We start from the raw sequence: 27,303 nt of genomic DNA on the forward strand, positions 1-27,303 counted from the left end.
TCAAGTACCCATTGAGCCAGGCACTACTATAGGCACTTAGGATAGCTTAACAAACAATAAACAAGGATTTCTGCCCTGTTGGAATTTATATTTTTCCACTCTGGGAGATGGACAATTAAAAAGAAAACAGCATATGAATAAAGCATATTGTATTCCAAAGGGTGGTAAATAATGTGGAAAAGAAAAAGAAACAAATAGGGAAGAAGCGGAACCAGGAGTGTGGGGTGAGGGTTGGAAACGAACAAATATAAGCTACCCTTGTAATTGATAGGACTCTTATTAGATGGGCGGAAATTTTCTCCTTTGTGCTGCTTTGGTCCGGTGTCCATGTAAACGCTATGCTGGCCTCACTGCCCTGAGGTCAGAACATATTTTTCCTATCTTTGGTGGGGTCTGGACTCCTTGTTTAATGTACCAGAGCAGCAGGGACACGAATATCGGAGAGCCTTTTGTCGTCAAGCGGCCGCTCATGTTTAACACCTCCTGCAGCATAGCCAACGAATTTGAACATTACTTCTCTGGGTTTGAGACCCGGCCCGGTAGAAGCCCTGGCAGGCCAGGGCCCAGGCCGCAAGCAGAGACACTGTGCCTCGCTTTCCACGCAAGGAGATCGAAGCCGTGGAGGGGCGCACGCGGAACCATAATCCTTTCAACCGCTGCGGACTTGGACAGAACTGTGTTCCTCAGGGCGGGTCCGCGAGCCTGGCCCCGCGAGCCTGGCCCCGCCTCCCAGGACAGAGCTGATTGAGTGAAAGGGGGTCACCTGACCTAAGCTGCACCAATCGAAGTCCTCTTCCGGCTAGTTTAACTTTGAGAAGGAACCGTTAAGGAAGGCGCCGGGCGTGACCAGGGTTGGGTCTGGTTTCTGCGAAGCTCGCGAGGGAAGGTCAGGGGCTGCCGCCGCCGAGGTCTTGGATGGCTTCCGTGTTTTTCCCAACTCTTTTTCCAGTTAGGTAAGGTACAACAGTGTCGTTTTCTAGAACTTAAACCTAATAGTGGCCTAAATTACCCAGGGTCGAGGTTTAGGGGTTAATAAACAAGGCAATCCAGCTGGATTGCTCAGTGATCCGTTCTCCTCTCCACCCTCTATGCATCCGTCTATCCTCACGTCTTATTCGCTTCAGTTGTACAGCCAATCATTTCATGCTCCCTCTTTAAAATCCCTCAGCCTTTCTCTTCTTAAAAAGAAATTATGTTTCTCCTTTGCATCTTAGTTTTGTTTGCGGTTAGGTTTGAATCCCAGACTTTAAATCGTAAACACTGAAATATATGTATAAAAGTATATTTCTGTTTCTGTTTCATTTCTTTTATACTTAAAAATGCTGTTCTCACCTGAAGACCAAAAAATATTCATCTACATCTTGGAGAGGACTACAGTGTCGTTTCTTACTACAGGCTCTCTAAAGAAGTTGGAATTCATTTTTAAATGGATGATGGTGATAGGAGCATTTTTCCATCTTTCTATCCATCCTTCTAACTATATTTCGGTTGGTTAAACTGTCATTAAACAGTGTCGTTTATAGAATAACCATTCCTGTAATTACTGATTTTGTCTTTTTTAATTCTTTATTTTGAAATAATTTTAGACTTACAGAAAGGTTGCAAAAGATAGTACAGAAAGTCTTCACCCAGATTTCCCTAATGTGGACCTCTTATCTAACCACAGAAAAATCATCAAAACTAGGAGGTTAACGCTGATGCAGTACTATTGACTAACCTAGATACTCTCTTTGAATTTCACCAGTTGTCTCACTAATGTCCTTTTTCTATTCCAGGATATCGCATTGCATTTGGCCATCGTTGCTCCTTAGTCTCCTCCCGGCTGACAGCTCCTCAGTCTTCCTGGGTCTTTCACAACCCTGACGCTTTTGAAGATACTGGTCAGGTACTTCACAGAATGTCAGTTTGGCTTCGTCTGATGTTTTCTTTTGATTAGATTGAAGTCAGACATTTTGGGCAAGATAACCTGTTTTATTCTTCTCCCCTTCACTCCACTAGTGATGGAGGGATTTCCAACCTAGTGTTATGGGTGTGGCTGAACACATCATACCCGACACTGGACACGTGAGATCCATAGCAGTTTATTAGTAACACTGACTCACAGCCTGTGGGAGGAGGACACTATGCACCAGGTGGAGCCTCATGGGTGCCACGCTCTGGAAGCGAGTGAAGAAGCAGGGGCTGTGGGCGGGCAGTCTTTGCAGTAACGAGAGGATGAAGTGACCCTTGGTTCCCCTGGGAGAATGTAATTGGCTTGTCTGCGTAATTCTCTGGGCTGGTGGGGAACTGAAACCTGCTACTCAGGGATGAGCAGGCACAGTGCCTAGTTCCCGTGATAAGGAAGATTCTTTGGCTAAGGAGCCTTATTCGTGCAAGCACAATAAGGAGGAGAACCTGTGGTTAGGCCATTTGAGGCCCTCTGGATTTTCCCCAGATGTTAAGGCATACATGTTATTGGGCCTTAATTTTAGGTCTTATGCCACAATACTGCAAAAGTGATTTTGCTCCCTTCTCTGTGCCTCATGTCAGGGGTATGTGATGTCCTTAGGTTGTATTACTGATGATATTCAGCTTGATCTCTTGATTAAGATGGTGGCAATTATGTTGCTCCATTGTAATGGTACTATTTTCCCATTGGTAAGTGATAAATATCATGTGGGCAGTACTTTAAGACCATGAAAATACCGTGTTTCTCCTCAAACTTTTGCTCGCTACTTTTATAATCCATTACCTAATGGTGACTTTCTATTTTCCTCATTCCTGCTACATTTATTCATTGGAGTTCTCCTGAAAAGCTGTCCTTTCTCCCTCATTCATTTATTTATAGATTTTCAAGTTATTTATAAAAATTATTTTATAAAATGTATTTCAAATTATTTGTATCAGTATTGACTCATGAATAACTATGTTTTACTATGAGTTATAATCAAGTTATATCATTACTGATTTTGTGCCTTGAATCGTTCCATCTTTGGTCATTGGGATTTCCTTTCCGTTGGTTCTGTGTTCTTTTGACGTGACCCTACCCTTTTCTTTTGTATATTTCTTTCCTTACTATAAGATGTTCATGTTCATCTGGTGTTTTTTCCCCCACCGCAGCCCTGGATTCAAACCGCTTCTGCAAGGAGCCCCAGTTCCATTTCTTGGAGAATGACATTTTAGAAACTGATATCTCAATGTGTATTCATTGCTACTGGGGTTTCATTGCTGCTAGGCCGTGTCTATCCACAAAAGTAGGAGATATATTGTATGTGTATACACCCGTGCTTCCAGATACATCTACATTTATTTCTGTACCTACCCATCTGTACAGATATTAAAAGCCAGGAGCTCGTACTGATACTTCTGATTTCAGTCCCTTCCAGCTTTATTTGTAACTTCTTTCTCTTGCCTGGCTCTCATTATCTACAAGATTTACTTCCTGCTGTATACATAAAGTAGTTGCAGAAATGCTAACAATATCCCTGTCAGAAACAGATTTACCAACTTGTATTTGTGTACAGTTCTTTTTGTCTTTAGCCTCAAAAGATGTAATCAGAATGCAGTTTTCCCAGGTTTCTTAGCTTAGCTGTTCTTCCTCACCTCTTCAGTGTGGTTAAGATATTCGTTTGTAATATACTTAGGTTAATTTGTTGGTGTTTGAATTTGAGTTTGGGTTCTCCCCACATCCTGGTAGATTTTAATTGTTTATTTAACTAACGTTACTATGATTCAAAAAGTCAGGGCTATACAAAAACGTCTACTCAAAGAAATGTCACTCTTTCCTCATGCCTTCTGTCCCTTTCCTGTCCCCCACTTCTTTCCACTCCTTTCCCACACTCCCCCGTGGATAACCAATCCCTTTAGTTTCTAGTTTAATCTTTCCTGTATTTATTTCACACAAATGAGCAGATACATGTATTTTTTTTCTATGCCCTTGTTTGTTAAGCGAAGGATAGCATTCCATACATATCCTTGCACTTTTTCTTTTTCACTTAGCGGTGTGCCAGGAAATCACTCCTTATCATTCCATAGAGTTGCTTCATCATTCTTTTTTACAGCTGCTCTGGACTCCATTGTGTGGCTGGGTCACTCACATTCAACCACTCACCTATGTATGGGCATTTAAGTTGTTCTCAACATTTTGCAATTACAAACAGTGCTGCAATGAGTAACCTTGGGCATAAGTATTTTTGTATTGGTGGAAATACATCTTCAAGTTATATTCCCAGTAGTGAGATTATTGGGGCAAAAGTTAAGTACGTATGTTTTTTTGTTGGGTATTTCCAAGTTTCTCTCCAGAACGGTTGCACTGGTTTTTATTCCCACCAGCAATGTGTAAGAGTGACTGTTCCCCCACAGTCTCACTAACGTGTTGCCCTGCTTTTTTAACTTTGGTCGACGTGGTAGGTGAGAAATGGTATCTCGGCATTGTTTTAATATGCGATTGTCTGATTGTGAGAAGTTTTGACTCATCGTGTGTTTCAGGATCGTTTTATATATTTTTTTGTGAATTATCTGTCCATATCTTTTTTCTCAGTTTTCTATCGAATTTTTAGCCCTTTGCCCTTTGATATTTAAGAGTTCTGTATATATTTGGGATATTATCCATTTGTCTCTGGTGTATGCCGTAAATACTTTATCCCAGTTTGTCAGTTGTCTTTTGATTTATTTAATATGTATATTATGATGTGTTTGTCATACACAAGAAATTCTCATGTAGTCAAGTTGATCATTCTTTTCTTTCATTGCCTGTGGAATTTGAGTCACAGTTAGAAAGGCTTTCCCTACACTGAGGTTAAAGAAGAGTTCTGCCATATTTTCTTCGAGACCTTGTTACGGCTTCACTTTTTATGTTTAGATCCCTAACCCATTTGCAGTTTGTTTTTTGTGTATGGTGTGTGATATGGACCTACTTTAATTTTTTGCCAAATGTCTCCATTGTTCCAGCACCGTTTATTAAATGTCCATCTTTGCTCCAGTGCTTTTACATGCCCTTTTATCATATACTAGAATTTCCACATGTACTTGAGTGTATTTCTGGGTTTTCTGTTCTATTCCATTGGGCTACTTGTCTGTTCATGTACCAGAACCACAATGTTGTAAATTACAGAGGCTTTACAGTATGCATTAATGTCTGGTATCAGTACTCCCCTCTCAGAGGTTTTCTTTTTCCCTTATGTTCCGGCTATTCTTGCATGTTTGTTTGTTTTTTTTTTTTTTAATATGAACTTTATATCAACTGGTCTAACTCCATAAAAATGTTTGCTGATGTTTTTGAGATTGTATTAAATTTATGCATTAACTTAGGGAGAATTGACATTTTTGCGGGGAAGGGGGGAAGATTAGCCCTGAGCTAACATCTCTTGCCAGTCTTCCTCTTTTTTGTTTTTCTCCCCAAAGCCCCAGTACATAGTTGTATATCCTAGTTGCAAGTCATTCTAGTTCTTCTGGGTGGGATGGTGCCAGAGCATGGCCTAACGAGCGGTGCGTAGGTCCGCGCCCAGGATCCGAACTGGAGTGCGCGATTTTAACCACTCTGCCATGGGGCTGGTGCCAAGAATTGACGTTTTTTTTAATGCTGAGTTGTTCTCTCCAAGGACAGTGAATGTCTTTCCGTCTATTCAGGGTTCTTCTGTGTCCTTCAGGAGTATTTTTAAAATTTTCCTCATATAGGTGTTCTGATTAAGTTTATTCCTACGCATTTAATCTTCTTTGTTGCTATCGTCTATGGGATTTTCTCTATCAATGTGTTCTCCAAGTGGTTTCTGTGTGTGTCCAAAGACTACTGATTTTTGTATGTTAACTTTATGTCTGTTTTCCTTACTGATTTCTTTGATTCAGTTGATTTGTCATTGTTTCTATAGGGCTTTACAGATATACTATAATATCATCTGCACAGAGAGATGGCTTTACTTTTTGTTATGCGGTCTTATAAATCTTATGGATTTCTGTAGTCAACTGACTCATACTTATAGTACAAGACTGAATAGGAACGAAATACTGGGCACACTCTCCTTGTCCCCAACCTTAGTGGAAAACCGCTAGTGGTCTCCCATTAAGTAAAATACTGGCATTAGGAATTAATGATATATCTTTTCTCGTGTTAAGAAAGCATCCTCTGATTCATATTTTGTTGAGGTTTTTCTTTTTTCCTTAACATGAATGGGTATTGAATTTTTCCAAAGGTTTGTTCAGCATCTATGGTGGTAATCATGTGATATTTGACCTTAACTCTATTACCGTGGTGAATGATATCAATGGAATTCCTAACGTAGAACCAACCTTTTATTAATGGGATAAATCTCACTTGGTCACAGTATATTAATTTCTAAATGTATTGTTGGGTGTTTGCTAATATTTTATTTAGTATTTTTGTATCTACACTTGACCGGCCAGTGTCATACTTGCTTCATAAAGGGAGTTAGGAAATTTTCCCTCCTTTTTAATACTCTTGAATAATTTATAGAGCATTGGTGGTATCCGATCTTTGATGATTTACCAGCATTCACCTGTAAAACCATCCGAGTGAGATGCGTCTTGGGGGTAATTCCTTAATAACTTACTTTATTTTTTCTATGAAAATTGGCTAATTTCAGCTTTCTAACACTAGAAGTAGAATTGTGGCCATGTGTATTTCTCCAGGAAATTATCTACTTCGTGTAGATTTTCAAATTTATTTGCATAGAGGTTTGCAAACTAATCTCTTTTATTTTCTTTTCTCTGTTTGAATGGTTATCTTTTGTCATTTATTACTTTGTGTATTTGTGATCTCTTTCTTCCTTTATCAAGCTAGCTAGTGGCTTGTCTATTTTAAAAAACAAGATTTTCATTTGTTTCTCTATCCTATATCTCCTTCATTTCTGCTTATATATTTATTATTTCTTTCCCCTGCTTTACTTCGTTCTTTTTCTTTTTCAGTTTTCTGAGGCCATACTTTAATTCATTTATTTTCCTTCTTTCATTTTTACTCATAGAAGTATTTAGTACTCTGATTTTGCCTCTGATCACCGATTTAAATGTATCCCATAGATTCTGATGTGTAGCTTTTCATTCTTTTAAAAAAATTTCTACAGCTGCAGTTTGTGTCTCCTCTTTAACTCAACATTTTTTGGCAGAGGCTTTTAAAAACTTTCCAGGTAGAAAGGCCTTTCCTTTTTCGGTCTGTGTTAGTAATGTTAACTTTTTTTGCATTGTGATTAGAGAGGATTGTTTGTGATATTTCTACTTGATGGAAATTAATGAGGTCATTTCTGTGTGACAATTATGATCGATTTTTGCCAAGAAAATGTATTCTCTAGTTTCAGAATGTCTGTGTGTGTGTGTGTGTGTGTGTGTAGTTTGCCTTATTGATTATGTTCTTTAGATTTTCTATATCCCTAGTCTTCTTTTATATCACTTAATCTGTCTTGTACCGAGATTGGTGTACTCCTACAATTCCCGTGTTTTTATCTAAATCTCCTTGCCCTTTTGCTTTAGAGAGGTGGGTGCTGTGTTATTTGGTGCGTAGATATTCCTAGGTGTTATATCTTCCTTGTGAATCTTGGCTTTTATCGTTAAGACATGTTCTTTGTCCTGTTTAATGCTTTTTTAAAAATCATCCTTAACCCCCTGTTTTCTTAACACTTTACTATGTGGTCCATTCGTTGTGTTTTTTGTCCCCAGTGTCATTTAACACTCGCCTACTGAGCTATGACAAAAATTTTATTCTGTTTTCTTCTACTCCTCTCCTTTCTCTCATTTTTAGTGGTGCAATTTATGTTTTTTTCACAACATAAAGCATTTGTACGTTAGTCTTCCTCCCTTTCCTCCACCTTGATTTTAGTATTAGGTGTAAAATGCTCACCATCAGATATTTTGGTGAAGTTTTTCTGTCATTGCATGGGGGATCACAATCCCGGTTCATCTTTCAGATTACCTAGCAAACGTTCTGTAAAGAAACAGACAGAAAATATTTTAGGTTTGTGGGCCACAGTGCCTCTGTCACAACTACTCAACTTTGCCATTGTAGTGCAAAAGCATCCATGCACAGTATGTAAATGATTGGTCACGGTTTTGTTCCAATAAAACTATATTTACAAAATCAAGGAGTGGACTAGATTTGGCACAATGGGCCACAGTTTGCAGACCACTGCTCTAGTAGATTCCTCAGGCAGGGCTGAGGCGTACAGAATTTCCTAAGTTCCTCTGTGTTGAAAAACTGTTTTTCTGTAGGCTGTGATATTTGAGGCACAGCCCAGCTGGATATAAAACCTTTACTTCAGACTTTCTTTTTAGTCCATTTCTCTTTTTAGATTTTTACAAATATTCTGATTCCAGGTAGGTTTCATATCCTCGAATGCTTGCTTGAGTATAATTAATTCTGTTTGGAGTGTTGACTTACAGTCTCCTGCTTTGTGGTTGTTAAATATGTGTGAAATTTTGCTTCCTTGTCCTTTTTTTTTGCCATGTTTTTCTGTGGTATTCCCCTTCCTTTTGTTCGTTTGTATGAAATTGGGTTGTTTCAGGAGATTCCTAGTTTAATGATGTCATTTCCTGCCAGTATAGCAAAGTCCAGTTCTTTTATTCATTGTTTTGGGTTGTTTTGGTGATGGAGGGAGAAGTTGTGAGTGCTCTGATTTTGTGGCTCTCTTAGTCTTGCAAGATCCTTAATTTTTCCTTTTTGTTTCCTTTCCCCATCATTACCTAAATGCCGAAAGATACTTCTCCCTTCCTCTTTGCCTTTATTCTTTCCTAGAAGTTATGTCTTTCAAAGACTGCACCTTAAATCATCCCTACCCCTTTCAGTGTTCCTATTTTGGAGTCCCTTCCCTGTAGTCCCTGTTCTCATCTTCCAAGACACCTTTTTAATATTTTCAGACTTATTCCGTGCTTAGTCATTCTGCTGTAGTTTTAGATCAGCTTTAAGCCCCTCACCATCTTCCTCACTCTGCGGGTCTTGTGGCTTTTCTTGGTTTGTCTTTGCTTTGCCACAGAGCCTAGTGATGGGGATGTGACAGATTGTATGCCAGGAATTCATGATTTTTCTTTTTTTCCTCACATTTATTTTTAACTTTTGGCATTCTCTCCATTTTAAAGCAATGATGAGGGTGTGGATTTTATGTAGGTTTACATTTTCCTTCTTCTTGGTTTGTAGTCTTTGGGGAGGAAATGTTGGGAGGAAGGCAGCTAGGTGGTCAACGTTGTCTTCTGCTAGCTTACCTCTGATTTCTCATGGCATTTTATCTTACGTAAATTTATGTATGTGTGTATGTGTATGCACATATATGCTTAGGCACACACACAAGTCTATTTTTATAGTAGAGGTCATCTGAGGTGGCCGTCTGATTCACTATATATTTATTCGATAAATATTTTGTCCATTGCTAACCTTGGAGGCAAACAGATTGTAGGTGTCTTCTCGGGATTTCTAAATATTCTGCACCCCGAAGCAGGTTTACGAAGATGCACCAAAAGGCCACAGCCACACTGCTCGAGCTTGCTGCAAGGAGTCTGCTGAGTAATGAGCCTGCAGCTATCCGGGCCCTGGAAGAACTCCCAAGAGACCTCTTTGTTCCATTGTTCATTGCTGCCTTCTTGGGTGGGCATAGGAAGATACTAACGGCAATGGTGAGGGTTTGGCCCTTTCGCTGTCTCCATGTTGGGACCTTGAGTGTACGAGAGTCATACTACGAAATCGTGGAAGCCGTGATTGATGGTCTGCAGATCCCCCCTGTCCGGAGCCCTTCCTCTTGGTAAGACTATAGCTGATAGGGACATTGTGAGTCAGCAGGAGGGTATGCTGGAGCCTGGGGCAGGGGAATACCTAACAGTCTCCCGAAAGTAGCCAATGGTGAATGCTGAGGATCTCTGTGGGCCTATTGTTCCAACACTTGGGGTCACCTTAGGGACTCCAGTGTCTTACAGAGTTGATTATAGAATAGAGGTGATTGAGGATACTGTGGTTGGATTTACCTCCTGAGTAAGAAGAAGGACATGGGTATTGAGACTGTGGAGGACCAGAGGTGAAGAAAGTGTGGGAAAAAGAATAAAAGATGCTAAATTTGTGTGGAAAGAACTTCTTGGTGAATGGTATGTGGAATGACAACTGGGGATAAAGAGTTCCTTCCTGCTTCCCATCATTGAACTTGCTGGATGATATTCAAGTTGTCTACCTCTCATGTGTTCTGTCTCCTCCTCTCCTTACAGGGGGCCAAAACTGAGGATCCTAGATTTAAGGCAGGACCTGGACTGTGAGACAACATGCTTGGAGACCGGGACCACATTCCCTTTCTGTTTTCAGTGTTGTATTTATTCTCGTCACTCTATCCTTAAACTAGAAGAAGCCCGGCATAGTGTCAGGTGCCTTGGAATTGTTAATTCAGAGTCTGAGCTTCAGTCAGCCCAGGAACCCATGGAATTGTTAGTGGACCTTTCCCTCAGTGATACCTTGAGAGCAAAGCAATTTCTTTCTTTCCTTCGGAGTAAGGTTGAGCAGAGCGTTGGGTCCTTGCACCTCTGCTGCAGAGATTTGCAGATTGATAAAATGTCTGCCCACAGAAGTATCCTGCAGTTTCTGGATCTGGGATGCGTTGATCACCTGGATGTGGGTGAGGCAGATCTGAGTGAAGTCACCACCCTTTTGGCTCGGACGATCCACCTGGACAGCCTTAGTCTGTATAACATCGCCTTTAAATCTTGTCAGAGGAAAAACTTCAGAACTTTTCTCAACCAGCTTGGGCGGCTGGACAACCTCCAGAAGCTCATCTTGTCTTTCTTCCACCTCACAGATCAACTGCACAAACTGCTCAGGTGAGGGAGTGGGAAGGAACCTGGGTTCCCTGAACCACCCCATGGTTAAAAGAGGAGAAGAGACCATGCTTGGATATTCCTGAGCTCCTTGTCACCTATTTCTCCTTCCACCTCAGCAGGGGCACTGCTGGGAGTTTGAAACTGGCCAGGCTAGAGAGGGGTACCTCATGGTGAGGGGAAAGACAAGATTAGAAAAGGAAGTCGTGCTCATCCTTTCATTCAGTCAGTCACTCAGTCGACCATGTGCGGACACTGTGATAAGTCTGTGAATGTACTGGTGAAGAAGACTCAGTCCTTCTGCTGTTGGAGTTTACAGCTCTCTAGAGAGGAAGGGGAGGCATTCAGATGGAGAAACGCTCTATGCTGTAGCGCCGATGCACATCCCCATGGACTGGCCACAGTAGCTAACACTGCCCACTCGCTTTGCTCCTGTATTTTCCCCAAGGCTTAGACCCTGAATGGAGAACTTGTCATCTGGGAACTAGTCAAAGGGAACCCACAGTTGGCTGCTTTCCCAGACCCATCCCCACTAAATAAGTGAACAGGATTCACCATGGATTAGGTCATAAATCCTAAGTGCATCCAATTTTTTTCACTTAATCTTTTCCACAACCCTGTATAATAATTACCTTTATACACATTTTAAAGCTTAAAAACCTGTATTATCTCAGAGTGGAAAAGTAACTTCCTCAGCATCACAAGTCTCTTAAGTCTGATTTCCAAGCCCACATGATTAACCACTGTTGCAAAATATGTGCAAATTAGTTTATTCTAGAGCCTTAGGTACGTTTCATTCAGGGCTGGCTGCCCTGCTCCAATCCTCATTCTTCTGAAATAACCTTTCTTTTTTCTCTGTATAGAGTTCTGCCGCCTCAGTTGGATACATTGTGTCTACCTCTCTGTGGCCTGTCTGACAGAGATGTCACTGTCCTGTCCCAGAGCTCTCAGGCCACCCACCTAAGGCTGTTGAATCTCAGTGACAACCAGATATTCTCGGAAGATTATGAGCCCTTCCAGACTCTGCTGGAGAAGGTCTCAGGCACCCTGCAGCATCTGGAGATGAGTAATTGCCTGATAACTGACTCTGCTCTCTCTGCTGTCCTCCCAGCCCTGAGCCAATGTTCCCATCTCCGTGTCCTTAGCTTTGCCTTCAACCCCATTACGATGCCTGTGCTCACGAGCCTTCTGCAGCACTTGGCATCCTTGATGGAGCTGAAGCATGTAGTTTATCCTGTGCCTGTCCATTGCTATGAACAGTGGAATTTTCGTGGCACTTTGGACCCACGGAAACTTGCCAAAGTGCAGGCCCAGGTGAAGGCAATGCTGCAGGCGGTACAGCGGGACGACATGACCTGGACCACTTGTGCTGAGTGATTTCCACAGTACAAGGAGGTGTTTCAACACTCAAGTGTGGCCATTCAAGCACTCACTGTTTTTCCTGAAGCCCAAGTTTGTGGAGACACGTATATAAAATTCTACTGTTCCAGGAAACCGGGGATAGGAAGGTTGACTGAGTAGTGGACCTCTATAAAAGAGGAACTCTGAAAAAAAATAGAGGAATTTGAAAGGCCCTGTGGATCTCTTGCCCCTGGCCCTCGACATCCTCTTCTGGTGACTAACCCCAGCGTTGGGTATGTGACGTAAGGTAACCTGGTCATGGTACATCACCTCCCTGTCCACACTGATTGGCCCGTTTATCCACTTAGGGGCACTTGACACAAGTCAGATCAATTGGAACTCTTCCTGGATGTGGTAGCGGTTGAAGCCGATAACTTTGCCCTCTAGGGTTCTGCAAACATCTTGTAGTTATGATCGCCTTAGGTTGCTTATGAGAAACCAAATGCAAGTAAAAGGAAACAAACTTTGCCCACTACCTACTGGTGTCTTCATCAACCTGTGGCTGCCCGCTTTCTCAGGTCTCAGACCCCTGGCTCAGTTATTCCTTATCTCACATACATTCGCTGAGTATCTGTTCCGATGTAGATACTGTTTCACGTGCTAAGAAAAATAAAGTCCCTGATCTCAAACCACTCACAGTACACATGTTCCTGTGATTTTTCAGTTTCTCCACTCTTTCTTAGGGCATTTAGGAAAATTATTTCTTCCCCCAAACTCCAGCTTCTTTTCGCTTTTTCCGTTACATACTGTGCTCAATCCATGCTGGCCTCTTGATGCTGTTGGATAGCTGCTCAACCCTCAGGTCATGGCTTAAATGTTTACCTCCTCAGATAGATTTTCTCTTACTTCCTTACTTAAGTAGCTTTACTCTGCTGTTGCTCTCTCTTAATGTACCATGTACGTTTCCTTCATGGTCTACACCATTCCTTATGGATTTGCTCCCTCTGCTCTTCCACTAGAGTTGCACTGTTCCGTGTGGGACACACTAGCCATATGTGACTACTGAGCACTAGAAGTGGGGCTACTCTGAAATGTCATGTACTCTTAAGTGTTAAGTGCACGCTGTACATCCCAGGCTTAGTAAGAAACAAACGAAGTAGAATCCCTGGTAATTTATTTACATTGTTTACATGTTGAAGTGATGACGTACTGCATGTCAAAGACAGTAAAGAAGAAAGAATGTAAATGAAGTTGCTTATGTTGTTTACGTGTTGAAACGATAGCACTGCATTTCGAAGACTTTTAAGGAAAAAACGTTAAAATAACTAATTAATGATCTGTTTGTATGTTTACATGTCAAAATGATAAAACATTGCATTTCAAAGACCTATTGGGAAAAAAGAATGTAAAATTAATTGATAGTTTGTTCCTATTGCTTACGTGTTGAAATGATAACGTACTGAGTTTCAATGACTTAGTACCCAAAAAAGAAGGGAAAATAATTAATAGTTTGTATATTGTATTTTCCTGTTTAAATGGAAACAGACTGCATTTTAAAGACTTAGTGTGCGAGAAGAACGTAAAAGTAATTAATGATATGTTTATATTGTTTCCATGTTGAAATGATAACACACTCATTTCAATGACTCAGGAAAGAAATAATTTAAAATTATTTTTTCTTATTGCTTACACCTTGCAGTGGTAACAAACTACATTTCAAAGACTTAGAGAAAAGGATGTAAAAAGTAATTATTCATTAATGTAGTTAATAATTTGTTCTTATTTCCATTTTGTGATAACACACTGCATTTCTGACTTAGAAAGACAAACGTTAAAATAAGTAATAAATGAATTGTGTATGTTGTTTCTTTGTTGAAATGATAACACATGGCATTATTGTGTTTTGTTGAAACGATAGCACAAAGGCTCTGTAAGAAAAAAAGAATGCAGAATTGATCATCTGTTCATATTGCTTACACGTTGAAAGAATGCACTGTGTTTCAAAGACTTACTAAAAAGTATAAAATTAATTTACTTATATTGTTTCCATGCTGAAATTATAATTTGCTTTTACTTTTGTGTTAAATAAAATAACTATTACAATTAAATTCACTTGTTGCTTTTGACGTTTCCTTTTGGTTTTTATTTATTTATTTATTTTTGATGTGGCTCATTTTATGTTTCTGTTGGACAACATGGCGCTAGACCACTAGCTCCATGCAGGCAGAGGCTGTTTCTGTTTAGTTTCTGTATTAATCACGCCCTTTTATTTTCTGTATTTTGTGATGTTTTGACATCTGGGGACTTGTTGACACTGGAGAGACTGCCCCTCCCAAGGCTAGGGAATTCCTAGAGATAGTAAACTGCTTGCCTGTGAGCAGGCCTTTCTCATGCACACCAACCCAGACAGAACCCTGACCCCCCAATCACTTTCTTCATGGGCTCTCCCAGGGCTCTTACCCTCTGGGCTACTATTCCCCTGCCCTTATCACCCCACGCACAGGTACCAGACCACCAGGGACAAGCCATATGCCCCAGTGCCCGCTGAAAATACTCAAACTAGCTAATCCTAAACCTATCGAACCTGCCTTGCCTTTTCTTTCCCTTAGAAACCACAATAGAGGTGAAAACTTCTATAGCACTAAGCAGAGGAGTGATTACTAACATTATTGGTGCATTGTTGACAACATGAATGACATGATTAGACATTTTTTTTGCAAGATTGGTGGTTCCCAATTCTTTGCTTTCAGCAGATTGGAAGAATGATCTAAATGATTTGTCAGATAGAGGATCATTAAAAATAACTTTGGATGGTGGGAATGCAAACTGGTGCAGCCACTATGGAAAACAGCATGGAGATTTCTCAAAAAATTAAAAATAGAAATACCATATGACCCAGCCATCCCACTACTGGGTATCTATCCAAAGACCTTGAAATTGGCAATTCCAAAAGTCCCGTGCACCCATATGTTCATCGCAGCATTATTTACAATAGCCAAGACGTGGAAGCAACCTAAGTGACCAGCAACTGATGATTGGATAAAGAAGATATGGTGTATATATATATACAGTGGAATACTACTCAGCCATAAAAAAGGATAAAATTGTCCCATTCACAACAACATGGATGGACCTTGAGGGTATTATGTTAAGTGAAGTAAGCCAGATAGAGAAAGACGAACTCTGTATGACTCCACTCATAGGTGGAAGTTAAACATGTATACAAAGAGAACTGATTGGTGGTTACCAGGGGAAAGAGGGGGTGGGGGGAGGGCACAAAGGGTGAAGTGGTGCACCTGCAACATGACTGACAATAACGTACAACTGAAAGTCCACAAGGTTGTAAACTACCACAATCTTAATAAAAAGTAAAAAAAAAAAAAAAACTTTGGAAGATATCGTAAGACATTCAAAGAACTGACTGCTATTTTTACACAGAAGTCCTCTATTACTATTTGTTAGGGTCACAAACACAGACTGACAGAAGCCCAGGAATTCATTTTGTTTCCTGTGGGAGGCCTGATTACTTAGAACTCATTTTTAAAAGCACATTTCGTTGGGTAACTAGAACTGCTGCATTACTTCCCATTAAAGCAATAAAGTAGAGTAAGAGAGTCTCAAAGAGAAGGAAGCTTCAGAGTGAGGAGTTCCACTTTCGTGTAAGCTGCAGAAAGCTGGAAAGAGCATCATTCCCACCCTATCAAGGAGAAAAAGCCAAAGAAGCTGCACATTCATTTTACTTGACCCCATCAGAGAGCTGAAGTCATTATAGGGCAACCAAGTAGACTGAATTCCAAGGAGGGTCAGGTCTCTCCAGGAAAAGACTGGGTGCATGGGCTTTTGACACAACACAGGAAGAAGGAACACTAGCCACCTATACAAATAGGCTAAAAGAAATTAGCTAACATTTTTAATGAATTACTAAAGATCAAGGGTTAGCTCGTTTGACAGTATAAAACCCCTGAGAGCGCCAGACAGAAAGGGAGTTCACAGTCATTTGCAAGCTCTCACTCATGCACCTCTACTTGGTACCCGCAAGAGAGATTGTGAACAGGGTAGGAGATCACAGAGAGCCCTCCTGAGTGGTGCAAGCTTGCTGGAGAGGATAAGCCATTGCTGCAGAAAAATCATGAATCTTCAACCCCTGTCCATACCCTTCTCTCATGTGAATCAAAAGCATTAAGCAAACTTTATCACCAACACGTCACAGGTAAAAACACATCATTGTCATGGGAAAGGCAGAAGAAAAGAACCCTCTACCATTAGATGAGATGCAGGAAAAAGGCCAGGGCTCATTATCGTTTACCAATAACATTAGAAATTTCCTACCACCGAGGAGGCGGAGGAGGGAAACACTCTTCTGCACTGTCAATCACAAATACAAGGCAGAGTTAGGCTACCACACGGGGGAGAGATGGGAATGCTGAGAGGGCCCAACCCCGGGAACACAGGCACATAGGGCCTGCTTGAGACTGAGCTTGGGCGAGATGTCAGCAAGACGGCAGAGTAGGAGATCCCAGACTCCATTCTCCTATAAAAGCAACAATTAGACAGCTATCCACGAGCCAACATAGCTCTGGGAGAACTCAGGAGTCCACTTAAGGAGCTGCAGCAACATGCTGGGGCAACAAACCTGAGAATAACCACACGCAAAGGGTAGGAAGAACAGTTTCATTTTGCCTGCATCATCTCATCCCCCAGAGCAGTGCTGCTCAGTGTCGAGAGGGAACTCCCCAGCCAGAGAGCTCCCTTCGCAGGGAAAAGAAGAGCAGGTTGAACGACCAGCTTCCCCAGCCTTTCAGGGCACTGCATGAGGGATCTGCTTCAGTTTGACCCCACCCAGGTCGCTGGGAAGACCGGCAGAGTGAGATGTCTGGAGACATCTAGGAATAAAGAAGGGCAGGGGCTATTGGTATCAGCCATGTGGCAGGGGAGGACACAGTCCCCAGTGGCCTGCTCTGCAGAGGACCCCAGCCGCCTTCACCACTGAGGACCTCAACAGCCCCCAGAGACCCTCCATACCTTTCACCACTGAGGACCCTGAAGTGTTAGCTCTTGCTAACATTCAAAATTCAGCCACACTTTCCATACGCTAACCACAAACTATCTGTAACAGGGAACAATCCCATTTACAACAGCATCAAAAAGAACAAAACACTTAGAAAAAATATTAACCGAGGAGGTGAAAGATCTGTACACTGAAAACTACAAAACATTGATGAAAGATATTGAGGAAGACACGAATAAATGGAAAAACATCCCATGTTCACAGATTGAAAGAAAAATATCGTTTAAAGGTCGGTTCTGCCCAAAGCAATCTACAGGTTCAATGCAATCCCTATCACAATTCCAACGGCATTTTTCACAGAAATACAAAGACAATGCTCAAACTTGTATGGAACCACAAGATTCCAAATAGCTAAAGCAATCTTGAGCAAGAAGAACAAAACTGGAGTCATCAAACTTCCTGATTACAAATTATATTACAAAACTATAGTGATCAAAACAGTATGGCACTGGCATAAAAACAGAAACACAGACCAACGGTACAGAATTGAGAGTCCAGAAACACACACGCATATAAGGTCAACTAATTTTCAACGAAGGGCCAAAAACACACAACGGGGAAAAGATAATCTCTTCAGTAAATAGTGTTGTTAAAAGTGGATATCCACATGCAAAGAATGAAATTGGACCCTTATCTTGGGCACCATACACAAAAATCAACTCAAAATGGATTAAAGACTTAAGCATAAGCCCTCAAACTGTAAAATTCCTAGAAGAAAACACACGGGAAAACCTCCTTGACGGTGGTCTTGGCAATGATTTTTTTCACTTGACAGCAAAGGCACAGGCAACAACAGCAAAAATAAACAAATGGGACTACATCAAACTAAAAAGCTTCTGCACAGCAAAGGAAAGAATTAACAAAATGGAAAGGCAGCCTGCAGAATGGGAGAAAATATTTGCAAACCATTTATCTGATAAGAGGTTGACATCCAAAATTTGTAAAGAACGTACAAGTCAACAGCAAAAAGCCCCAAATAACCTAATTTTTTTTAACATTTTTAAGGGCAAAGGACCAGAACAGACTTTTCTTTTAAAGAAGACATACAAATGGCCCACAGGTGCACGAAAAGGTCCTCACCTCATCAGGGAACAGCAAGTCAAAACCACAATGAGATATCACCTCATGCCTGTTAGAATGACTTTTATGAAAATAACTAGAGACAGCAAGTTTTGCTGAGGATGTGGAGAAAAGGGAACCCTAATACACCGTTGGTGGGAATGTAAATTGGTACAGCCATTGTGGGAAACAGTACGGAAGTTTCTTTAAGATTTAAAAATACAACTATCGTATGATCCAGCAAATCCACTTCTGGACATATTTCCGCAACTGACGAAATCAGTACCTGAACATCTGCATTCCCACGTTCACTGCAGCATTATTCACGGCACCCTAACTGGAAACAACCTAAGGGTCCATTGACAGATGAATGGATAAAGAAAATGTGATAGACATACGAACATTATAAAGCCTTTTAAAAGAAGGAAATGCTGTCATTTGTGACAACATGGATGAACTTGGAAGACATTTTGCAGAAAGACAAATACTGTATGATCTCACTTATATGTAGAATCTAAAAACAAATTAAACTCATTCTTGGTAAAATCTTATATGCAGAACCTTTAAAAAAAATTGGACCCATTCTACTCTGGTAATGGCGGTTATGAGAGGCTCGGCGTTTGGGTGAAGCGGGGCGATATCAGTCAAAGGGTACAAACTTTCAGTTATAAGATGAATAAGTTCTGGAGACCTGATGTACAGGATGGTGACTACAGTTGTAAATAATGTATTGTATACTTGTAATTTGCTAAGAGAGTAAATCTCTAGTGTTCTCACCACAAAAAAAAAAAAAAAAAAGGTTAACTGAGAGCCGACTGATACGTAAATTAGCTTGGTTGTAGTAATCATTTCACAGTGTATACATATATCAAAACATCATGTTGTACACCTTAAATATGTACAATTTTTGTTTGTCCATCTCACCTCAGCAAAGCTGGGGAAAAAGTCTGAGCCTGGACCAAGAGCATGGAGGAAAACCCTGCCTACTACCATCGGGCTACAGGCACCACATGAAAAGCGACACAAGTTTCCTCCTGGGGGAGGTGTGAGAGTGAGGAAACAGACCCTATCTGTGGTGCAGGCATACAGGGATGGCTGAAAGTGGAAGATGGAGGGGGAACACTGAAAAAGCAACAACAACAAACCAACCTGTGTCACCCAATCAAGCCCGTAAGAACAAAGTAACACTAGAGGAATCTGAAGGCTGTGGTGCACCAAAGATAATCGCGTCATCAACAAAAGCAAAACCCAGCTCAACTCCTGATTACCTTTTGACTCTCAACTATAATATAAGCAAATAATAATGGTGTTAGGCGGCAACTCTCCATGAGCTTCTCACATGTCTGCCTGTTTTTCTGTACCGGGCTATATTTTCCAGGACTTTGACTTTTAGGGAACCGTCTTAGAAGGCACTTAGATAATGTTTCGCTCCAGGGCAGAGGACAGATTCTTTTGCTGACCAGGTTAATGAAGACCAGGACTCCCCCTGCGGGAATGGTTAGGCATGATTGCTAGCCGTCCCATTATAAAAGATTGGGTTTTCCTGATCTCAGGATTCCTCATCTGTGATGCAAACCCACTGTGTGCACAGTTTTCACCTGGGCTACTCAGCGTCAGCTGTGTGGGATTTGGGGGAGGAAACAGCACAAACATACAGCTCATGCTTGCTGCTGTTCTGTGAGCAATAAATTCCTTCTCCTCTGACCCAGAAGTCTTGTCACCGAAAGTTCGGTCCCTGAACCTGATGCCAATCCAAGTAACGAGAACAGCGTCTTGAGTGGAAGAGGAAAGTTGCCGGGGTCCCGCCCCGGCGGAGTCCAGGTTCCTGAGGGATGGACGGCGTCGGCGCAATGAGGGGAAAATAAAGGGGACGTGAGACTTGGGTTGGTGTTAGCAAGTCCGACTTTACGGTGCACAAGTGTCGTTTATATATTTTTCAGGATTAGTACAGAAATGGTTCTACAAATATTCTCAGAGAGATAAGGAAGTAAAAAAACGAGCACAAGAATATTTATTAGCATTCTATTCTATAGAGCATAAGGTTAATGGTAGTCTTCTCCGCAATTAAGTAGTGTTTGTTGTCTCTAAGCAAAAAGAGATAGGTACCTAGGCATCTGTTGTAATTCATGGTAAAGTTAAATCACAGAGAGAAGGTCCAGGCCTCCGGACAGGACAGCAGTCCGTCTGGTTACATCCTGGTGGAGCCATCCCTGCCTCCCTCAATCATTTACGCCATTAGTGTAGATGGTTAATGGGAACAAAAGGCGACTCCAGGGTGTCTTATCCCCAGGGCTATCTGCATTCTCAGCGGGCAGTTAAACATCTTTACTTTTTCGTGCCCTTTAGGGGGTGGAAGCATTCCTTTGTCTTTTTGATTGTGGAGCTAACAGTCCCTTAAGCACACTGCCGTAGAAAGTATCACTTTGTTAGTAAAGTAAAGGGCTGAAAAGCTAAGCTAAACTATATATCTTCAAGAATAAAAAACAGAAAAAAGTATAGACATAACCTTGCTAGAAAGCATGCATATAATTCAGAAAATATCAGGGGTGTCGGCCGGCCATTCTTCACCGAGGGGCATCCCTGCACCCCTCGGCCCTTCTACTCATCAATTATTTATTATTTATTGCTTTTAGGAGAAAACCTCTAAAACATTTTAACAGAAAGCAGAAGGTCAAGAATAATATATAGATACTTCTTGATCATCCAATTAACCAACAAACTTAGAAGGACGATGCATATATATTTAGACAAAGAACTGGAGGGAGAAGGAAACATTAACCAGACAGAGGCCATAAACCTAATTCGACATCTTATCTGGGCAGGATTCCTTTCTGATTGTCTCAAATGGGACTGTGTGCTCCTCCAATAATTAACTGAAAAATATCTTGAAAGTTACCTGCAGGTGGTCACATTCTCTTACTATATCTAATTTTCCCAGGAGGTAGTGCCTCCCAAGCAGCCACCCAAAGGAGTGAAAACTGGAGGTTAAGAAAGGAAAAGGAATGAAGGGCAATTAGAAGCAGCACAAGTTTCAGAACTATGTGAGGGGCTGGCCGGTTATTCTTCACCAAGGGGCGACCCTGCACCCCTAGGCGTTAATCGGCTGGACCCTGTCAAACAGCCGAACAAATGATGTAGCCACGGCTCCCAGCAGAAAGTCTTTACTGTGCCAGGCACAGGGAGCAAAGCAAGGGCTCATGTCTCAAAATTGCTAGCTCCCCGATAAGGAACGGGTAGGGATTTTTATTTGGGATTTTGGGTATGGGAGGAGGCGCATGTAGCTGTGCAGCCCAGCATTTTCCCACCAGCCTGCGTTTGGCCTTGAGAGGCTGCTTGTAGCTAGGTGGGGGGCGTGGGGCTGGTGAGATAGGAGGATGGCAGGTGGGCTGGGCATCCTTTGCCGCCTTCTTGTCTTCCTGTTTGAGGAGGGTTCCAGCGCCAGGAGTCGAGGAGTTGAGGTCTGGGAAGCCTCCGCCCTTTGATATTCTTGAGACAGCAGCTTTCCTGGCAAACTTCAAGGACACATGATTAGCTAAACTTTAGTGTGCCTCCAACTCCAGGCCACCTGGACTGTTAACAATTTGTAACTCCTATTTAGTTGCAGAGCTCAAGGAGTCAAAGGTTAAGGAAACAGGTATTTACATATAAGTGGAGCTAGAGAAGCAGGAAAGGGGGTGGTAGGTTTCTAACCCCATATATGCTGGGTTCAGTGTAGGGGAACTGATATCAGGGCTGGTGGTAAGAGCCTGTAACAGTCTCATGTCTTCTCCAGCATCTATGAAACCATGGCAGGCTAACTTTTAACTTGCAAGTAGAGCAAAATCACACACCCTTCATAGTTCTTGAAAGTTTGGATGACAGCAGTAGGATGTTGACAAAGAAGAAATGACAAGGGCTTTTGTCCTGGGTTAGAGGATACAAGAAAGCTCCCCAGGATCTGGTATCAAATGTTCTCATCCCGGGTGGCGCGTGAGGGTGCTTAAAGGTCCCCAACTGTCCTGCCTGTTAATGAATGCTTAGAGACAGAGTGGTAAGAGGTAGGGTTGGAACAAGCTGCAATGAGTGGTTCTTTGCTTGATGCTCACTCCCCTCCGTGGGAGAGGAGGAAAGGATGTTGCCATGATAAGAGGGCAGCAAGCCCTGCAGCCCCACTCAAAAGGCAACATGGCTGTCACTGCTGAATCAAGGGGCCCCCAAGATAAGTTAGATAGTGTCAATAAGAAGATAGAAGAACTTTGGGTGGAACGAAAAGCGAATTTCATTTAGCTGAGCTTGGCCCACCACAGGACAGCTGAAAGTGAAAATAAATGCAAAGCCTTTCTTACTGGTGGGATGCTTACTCACGCTTCCATGTCACGTGTTCGCCACTCTCCATCTACCCTAATCTCAGCAACTTTAATGAAAACTCTGCTTGTACTGAGAAATTTGGGGGAAAGGAAGGGACTCAAACTTTGTTTTAACGTGGCAGAATGTACGTGACATAAAGTTTGCAATTTTAACCATTTTCTAGTGTATAGTTCAGTGGCATTAAAAACATTCACATTGTGGTGAAACCATCACCACTGATGCGGGGTCGGTGAGCCGAGGAATCGAAAGAAAGATTTCTTAGACTCTCAAGATCTGGCAGTAGTGCTCTTTTATTTAGAGAATAGTATAGAATAGCATGGGGACAGGACCCATGGGCAGTCAGAGCTTCTGCTGCCGCTGCTTCTGCTGCCCCCGCTGGCATGGGGACAGGACCCATGGGCAGGCAGAGCTGGTGCGTGGGGACAGGACCCACGGGCAGTCAGAGCTCCTGCTGCTGCCCCGAGTTGAGGGTTAGGGTTAAATTTAAGGCATGGGTATGTGAGTCATCTCTTTACAAGACAAAGGAAAAAAAGTTAAAATGGTACCAGTGCCGGTAGGGTCCGGCCGTTGGGCGGTCCCACAACTTTTAGATAAGAATCAAACCGGATTGAGTAAATGGCAGAAGTCACCGCTCAAATATTATCTTCAGCTAAAGACAAAGGAGGATTTTGGGGTGGGGGGTCAGTTACATGAGGTTGCCAGACAGTAAACAACTTAAGTTCTTGCCTTCCCCATTAAGAGTTTCCAGAGATAAGGCCATCCCCCCTTCCTCCTGGCGCAGAGAGGGAGGCATGGAGATTTCCTTCACAAATGCAATTGCCTCTGATCAAAGGGCAAGCAAATTCCACTCCTAGGAGCCTGATTCTCATCTGCAGTTTTAAAATTAAGCAGCCTAAAAATCCTCATCATAAACTGTTTTAAAATTAAGCAGCCTAAAAATCCTCATCATAAACTGTTTTAAAATTAAGCAGCCTAAAAATCCTCATCAACCACTATCCATTTCCATAACTTTTTCATTATCTCAAACTGAAAGTCTGTACACATTAAACAGTAACCCCCCAACCACACCTCCCTCCAGCCCCTGGTAACCACTAGTCTCCTCTCTCTAGCCATTGATTTTACTATTCTACGTATCTTACGCAAGTCGAATCATACATTATTTGTCCTTTTGTGTCTGGCTTATTTTCCGTAGCATAACATTTTCAAGGATAATTCACGTTGTAACATGTATCAGAATCCCATTCCTTTTTTTTTTTTTTTTTTTTTTGAGGAAGATTAGCCCTGAGCTAACGTCCGCTGCCAATCCTCCTCTTTTTGGCTTAGGATGACTGGGCCTGAGCTAACATCGGTGCGCATCTTCCTCTGCTTTATATGTGGGACGCCTGCCACAGCAAGGCTTGCCAAGCGGTGCCGTGTCCGCACCCGGGATCCCAACCAGCGAACCCCCGGCCGCCAGAGCGGAACGTGCGCACTTAACCGCTCTACCACTGGGGCGGCTGCCTCATTCCTTTTTAACGCAGAATATTATTCTGCTGTGTGTATATGCCACATTTTGTTCATCTGTTCATCCATAGATGGAAATTTGGTTATTTTCATTTTTTGGCTATCGTGAATAATGCTGCTATGAACACTTGTGCACAAATATCTGTTAGAGTTTCTGATTTTAATACTTTTGAATATATACCTAAAAGTGGAATTACTGGATCATCTTGTGTCATTCTTTTGAATTGCCATGCTTTGTTCAGTAGTGGATCCACCATTTTAAATTCCCACCAGCAATGCTCAAGGTTATCCGTTTTCCCACATCCTCATCAGCACTTGTTATTTTCTGTTATTGTTATTTTGGGGGGATAATAGCCGTCCCAATGACTGTGAAGTGGTTCATCATTGTGGTTTTGATTTGCCTTTCCCTAATGATTGCTGATGTTGAGCATCTTTTCATGTGCTTATTGGATATCTATATATCTTCTTTGAAGAAATGTCTATTCAACTCCTTTGCTCCTTTTTAAATTGGATTCGTTGGGGTCTTTTGCAGCTGAGTTGTAGGAGCACTTTAAATAGTCAGAATATTGACCTTTGTCAGATTTATGATTTGCAAATATTTTCTCCCCTTCTGAGGGTTACCTTTTCACTTTGTCGATAGTGCCTTTTGAGGCACAAAGGTTTTTAATTTTATAATAAAGCCCTATTTGTATATTATGTCTTTTGTTGTCTGTCCTGTTGGTGACATATTCAAGAAAACATTGCTAGATCTAATGTCATGAGATCTAATGTCATGAAACATTCCCTCTATGTTTTCTTCTAAGAGTTTTATAATTTTAGCTCTTACATGTAGGTCCTTGTTCCATTTTGAGTTACTTTTTGTATGTGGCGTATGGTAAGAGTCCATCTTCATTTTTTGCATGTGGATATCCAGTTTTCTCAGCACCATTTTGTTGAAAAGATTCACCTATCCCTATTAAATGGTATTGGCACCCTTGTCAAAAATCATTTGATCACATATGGAAAGGTTTCTTTGTGAGCTCTCTGTTCTCTTCTGTTGGTCAGTATGTCTGTCCTTATACCAGTACCACACTGTTTTAATTACTGTTGCTTTGTAGAAAGATTTAAAATCAGTATTTGTGAGTCTCTCAATTTTGTTGTTCTTTTTCAAGATTATTTTGGCTGCTTGGGTCCCTTGAGATTCCTGAATTGCAGGGTGGGATTTTTTTTCTGAAAAATAAAGTTGTGGGCATTTTGATAAGGGTTGCATCAAATCTGTGGATTCCTTTGAGTAGTATTGACATCTTATAAATGTCAAGTCTTCCAGTTCATGAATATGGGATACCTTTCCATTTATTTATGTCTTCTTTAATTTCTTTCAGAAATGCTTTGAAACTTTCAGTGCAACAGTCTTTCACTTCTTTGGTTAATTTTGCTTAAGTATTTTACCATACTGATGCTATTGCAAATGGAATTATTTTCTTAATTTTCGTTTTGGATTGTTCCTTGTCAGTGTATAGAAACACAATTGACTTCTGCATGTTGATTTTGCGTCCCGTATCCTTGCTGCTTTTGTTTGCTTGTTCCAATTGTTCTTTCTTAGAATCTTTAGAGTTTTCTACATATAAGATCATGTCATCTGTGAAGACAGATATTTTACTTCTTCCTTTCCAATTTGCATGCCCTCTACTTCTTTTTCTTGCCTAATTGTTCTGCTAAAGTTTCTGATACTATGTCTTTTAAATTTTTTATTTTATTATTTTTATTGAATATATTTTAAGTGTACAACTGGATGATTTCATATACTTATATATTGTGAACTAATCGCTGCAATCAAGTTAATTAATGTATCCATCACGTCACATACTTACCTTTTCTTTTTTCTGGTGAGAAAACTTAGGCTCGATATATCCCCTTACAAAATTTCAACTATACAGTACAGTATTGTTAGTCATAATCACTATGGTATACATTCTATATATATATATATATATATATATATATATATATATATATATATACACCACACTTTCTTTATCAGTTCCTCTCTTGAGAGTCAGTTAGGTTGTTTCCATATCTCGGCTATTGAGAACGCTGCAATGAACATAGGAGTGCAGGTATCTCTTTGGCATCTTGATTTCAGAACATTTGGATAAATACTCAGACATGGGATTGCTGGATCATATGGTAGGTCTGTTTTTTAAAGAAAATTTTAGGGGAACCTCCATGCTGTTTTCCATAATGGTTGTACCAATTTACATTCCCACCAACAGTGCATTAGGGTTCCAGTGTGTATACAGACACACACACACACGCAAACATATATGCAGTGGAATATTATTCAGCCTTAAAATGAACGAAATGCCATCATTTGAGACAACATGGATGAAGCTAGAGGACGTTATGCCAGGTGAAATAAGCCAGATTCAGAAGACAAATACTGCAAGATGTCACTTACCTGTAAGTTGAATCCAAAAAATGTCGAATAAAGGTGAACTCATGGAAGCAGGGAGTAGAATGGTGTTTACCAGGGGCTGGGGGTGTCAGGAAAATCAGAAGATGTTGTTCAAAGGGTACCAAGTTTCAGTTACATGGGATGAATAAGTACTAGAGATCTAATGTACAGCATGGTGGCTATAGTTAATGATACTCTACTGTTCTTTGAAATTTGCTAAGAAAGTAGATCTTAAGTGTCCTACCACAAAAAGAAAGGTAACTGTGAGGTGATGGAGATGTTAATTAGCTTGATTGTAGTAATCGTTGTCCATTTCACAACACATACATATATGAAAACATAATTGTTATATACCCTTGCAGAATTGGCTTGTTTATCATTATATAATGACTCTTGACCCTTGTGACACTTTTTGACTGAAATTCTATTTTGTCTGATATCAGTACGGCCACTCCTGCTGTCTTTTGGTTAGCATTTGCATGCAATATCTTTATCCATCCCTTCACTTTCAGCCTATGTGTCCTCTAAGCCAAAGCAAGCCGTTTATAGGCAGAATATGTTTTGATCTTGTTTAATCTATCCGTTAGCTACTCTATGTCTTTTGATGGAGGTACAATCCATTTATATTTAAAAGAATTAATGATAAATAAGGACGTCCTGTTGTCATTTTGTTAATTGTTTTCTGACTGTTTTGTAGCTCCTTTCTTCCTCTCTTGCTGTCTTCCTTTGTGATTTGATGATTTTCTTTTGTAGTGCTGTGCTTTGATTCCTTTCTCTTTGTCTT

The 27,303-nt window shown here is 41.1% G+C and overlaps 1 protein-coding gene across 2 annotated transcripts; it reads left to right on the forward strand.

The window, feature by feature from the left end:
* The first annotated feature begins 806 nt into the window (after positions 1 to 806).
* Positions 807 to 14,216, forward strand: LOC138921744 (melanoma antigen preferentially expressed in tumors-like). Of its 2 annotated transcripts, none has more exons than XM_070256905.1 (5): positions 807 to 953; positions 1,776 to 1,885; positions 9,411 to 9,713; positions 10,168 to 10,770; positions 11,631 to 14,216. In XM_070256905.1, exons 3-5 carry the CDS (start codon positions 9,424 to 9,426, stop codon positions 12,142 to 12,144), a joined length of 1,407 nt encoding a protein of 468 aa, XP_070113006.1. In that variant the 5' UTR covers positions 807 to 953; positions 1,776 to 1,885; positions 9,411 to 9,423; the 3' UTR covers positions 12,145 to 14,216. The 2 variants fall into 2 exon arrangements, with proteins under 2 accessions (XP_070113006.1, XP_070113005.1); XM_070256904.1 differs by having other exon boundaries at positions 9,414 to 9,713.
* Positions 14,217 to 27,303: the final 13,087 nt, after the last annotated feature.

This window comes from Equus caballus, chromosome X (genome assembly GCF_041296265.1).
Source record: "Equus caballus isolate H_3958 breed thoroughbred chromosome X, TB-T2T, whole genome shotgun sequence".
NCBI lineage: Eukaryota > Metazoa > Chordata > Mammalia > Perissodactyla > Equidae > Equus > Equus caballus.

What these genes read in the sequence shown, in the direction of transcription:
- LOC138921744 (XM_070256905.1), top strand. Translation starts at nt 9,424, where the DNA reads ATGCACCAAAAGGCCACAGCCACACTGCTCGAGCTTGCTGCAAGGAGT. An exon ending in GTCCGGAGCCCTTCCTCTTG is followed by an intron (nt 9,714 to 10,167) that starts GTAAGACTATAG and finishes CTCTCCTTACAG; the next exon opens with GGGGCCAAAACTGAGGATCC. An exon ending in CAACTGCACAAACTGCTCAG is followed by an intron (nt 10,771 to 11,630) that starts GTGAGGGAGTGG and finishes TTCTCTGTATAG; the next exon opens with AGTTCTGCCGCCTCAGTTGG.